This window comes from Argiope bruennichi, chromosome X1 (assembly GCF_947563725.1).
Source record: "Argiope bruennichi chromosome X1, qqArgBrue1.1, whole genome shotgun sequence".
Lineage (NCBI taxonomy): Eukaryota > Metazoa > Arthropoda > Arachnida > Araneae > Araneidae > Argiope > Argiope bruennichi.
In genome coordinates, this window is record NC_079162.1 from 105599208 (window position 1) to 105600466 (window position 1259).

At 40.5% G+C, this 1259-nt stretch overlaps 1 protein-coding gene across 1 annotated transcript; it reads left to right on the forward strand.

The window, feature by feature from the left end:
• The first annotated feature begins 644 nt into the window (after nucleotides 1–644).
• Nucleotides 645–1058, forward strand: LOC129959346 (uncharacterized). The gene has a single exon (XM_056072166.1). It carries the CDS (start codon nucleotides 645–647, stop codon nucleotides 1056–1058), a length of 414 nt encoding a protein of 137 aa, XP_055928141.1.
• The last annotated feature ends 201 nt before the right edge of the window (nucleotides 1059–1259 follow it).

A 1259-nucleotide genomic window follows, 5' to 3' on the forward strand; every position in this document is an offset into this window, starting at 1 on the left:
GTAAGCTGCCTAGTGAGATTTAACAACAAAATAACACTCACCTAACAGAAACGATACTAAATGACAACGGCATTGTAACTGCTTTCTAAATTCAACTAAGAGACATTTTTGACAAACCCACCATCGTGAAACTCCCTTTCCTCGAAGACCTCTACTCTATCCAGCTGAGCTCCCTGTTACCAAAGATTATACAAACAAAGTTCTTGATATTGTTAAAGCACTTATTTTCATAAATGTGCACTTTAGTTTCCCATGGATACAACACATACTAATCAGAACTAAGAAACATCAAAGTTTTTGAATTTTCAAAAAGAGCTCTTGTTACAACAGAAAATTACATTTCTACTTATAATTTTTTTGTATCATATCTAGTGAAGGAAAGGGAACTGGTTTCATAAAGAAGAAATCAGCCATTGGCTATTTGGTAACATATTTTTTTAACAGAATTACAAGAATTACACAATCTAGTCATATTAATGTGATTACCACCAACTTTTGACTTCAATGTTAAATAACCAATCGTAGAAGGCATGTGTTATCAGCAAATTTGGTGGATATATAAAGTGTGTTGTAAGCATTTAGAAAATATTTCAGTTCTTGCAGTCATATAGAAGCGAAGCAATTTATCCGACGTCCAAAAGGGCATGATCATTAGCTTTCGGGCCAAGGGTGGAAGCATTTCCAAAACGGTTAATTTTGTGAACTGTTTACGGGTCGCCGTGGTAAAAGTATATCGTGCTTGGCAAAATGGCAGTGTACAAAATCAGAGAATTGACAAATGTGGTGCACCACAGACCATAGAAGACAGAGGTGAACGACGGCTGCGGAGATGCGTTCGGGCGAATAAACGCACAACCGTTGAACAACTGACCACTCAGATGAACCAAGGGACTACCAACAGTGTCTCCACAACGACGGTTCAGCAAACGTTGCAGCGTATGGACCTCCGAAGCAAACGCCTAGTTAATGCGCCTATGCTGACTGCTGTTCATCGGCGACGAAGGTTGGAAATTGCAGCCAGTACAGCAACTGGACTTGCACTGAATGGAGACAGGTGACTTTTTCCGATAAATCACGTTTTATGCTCCATCGGACAGATGGACGTCGGCGTATATGGCATGAAACCTCTGAAAACAAACACCCTGCAACAATTTCCGGAAGAGTCCAAGCTAGAGGAGGGAGCAGTATGGTCTGGGGAATGTTTCCTTGGTATTCTCTGAGTGCACTCATCATTGTGGAAGGCACGATGGATCAACAGA

Excerpts from the sequence above, each read along its gene's own strand:
- LOC129959346 (XM_056072166.1), top strand. The coding sequence starts at position 645 with ATGATCATTAGCTTTCGGGCCAAGGGTGGAAGCATTTCCAAAACGGTT.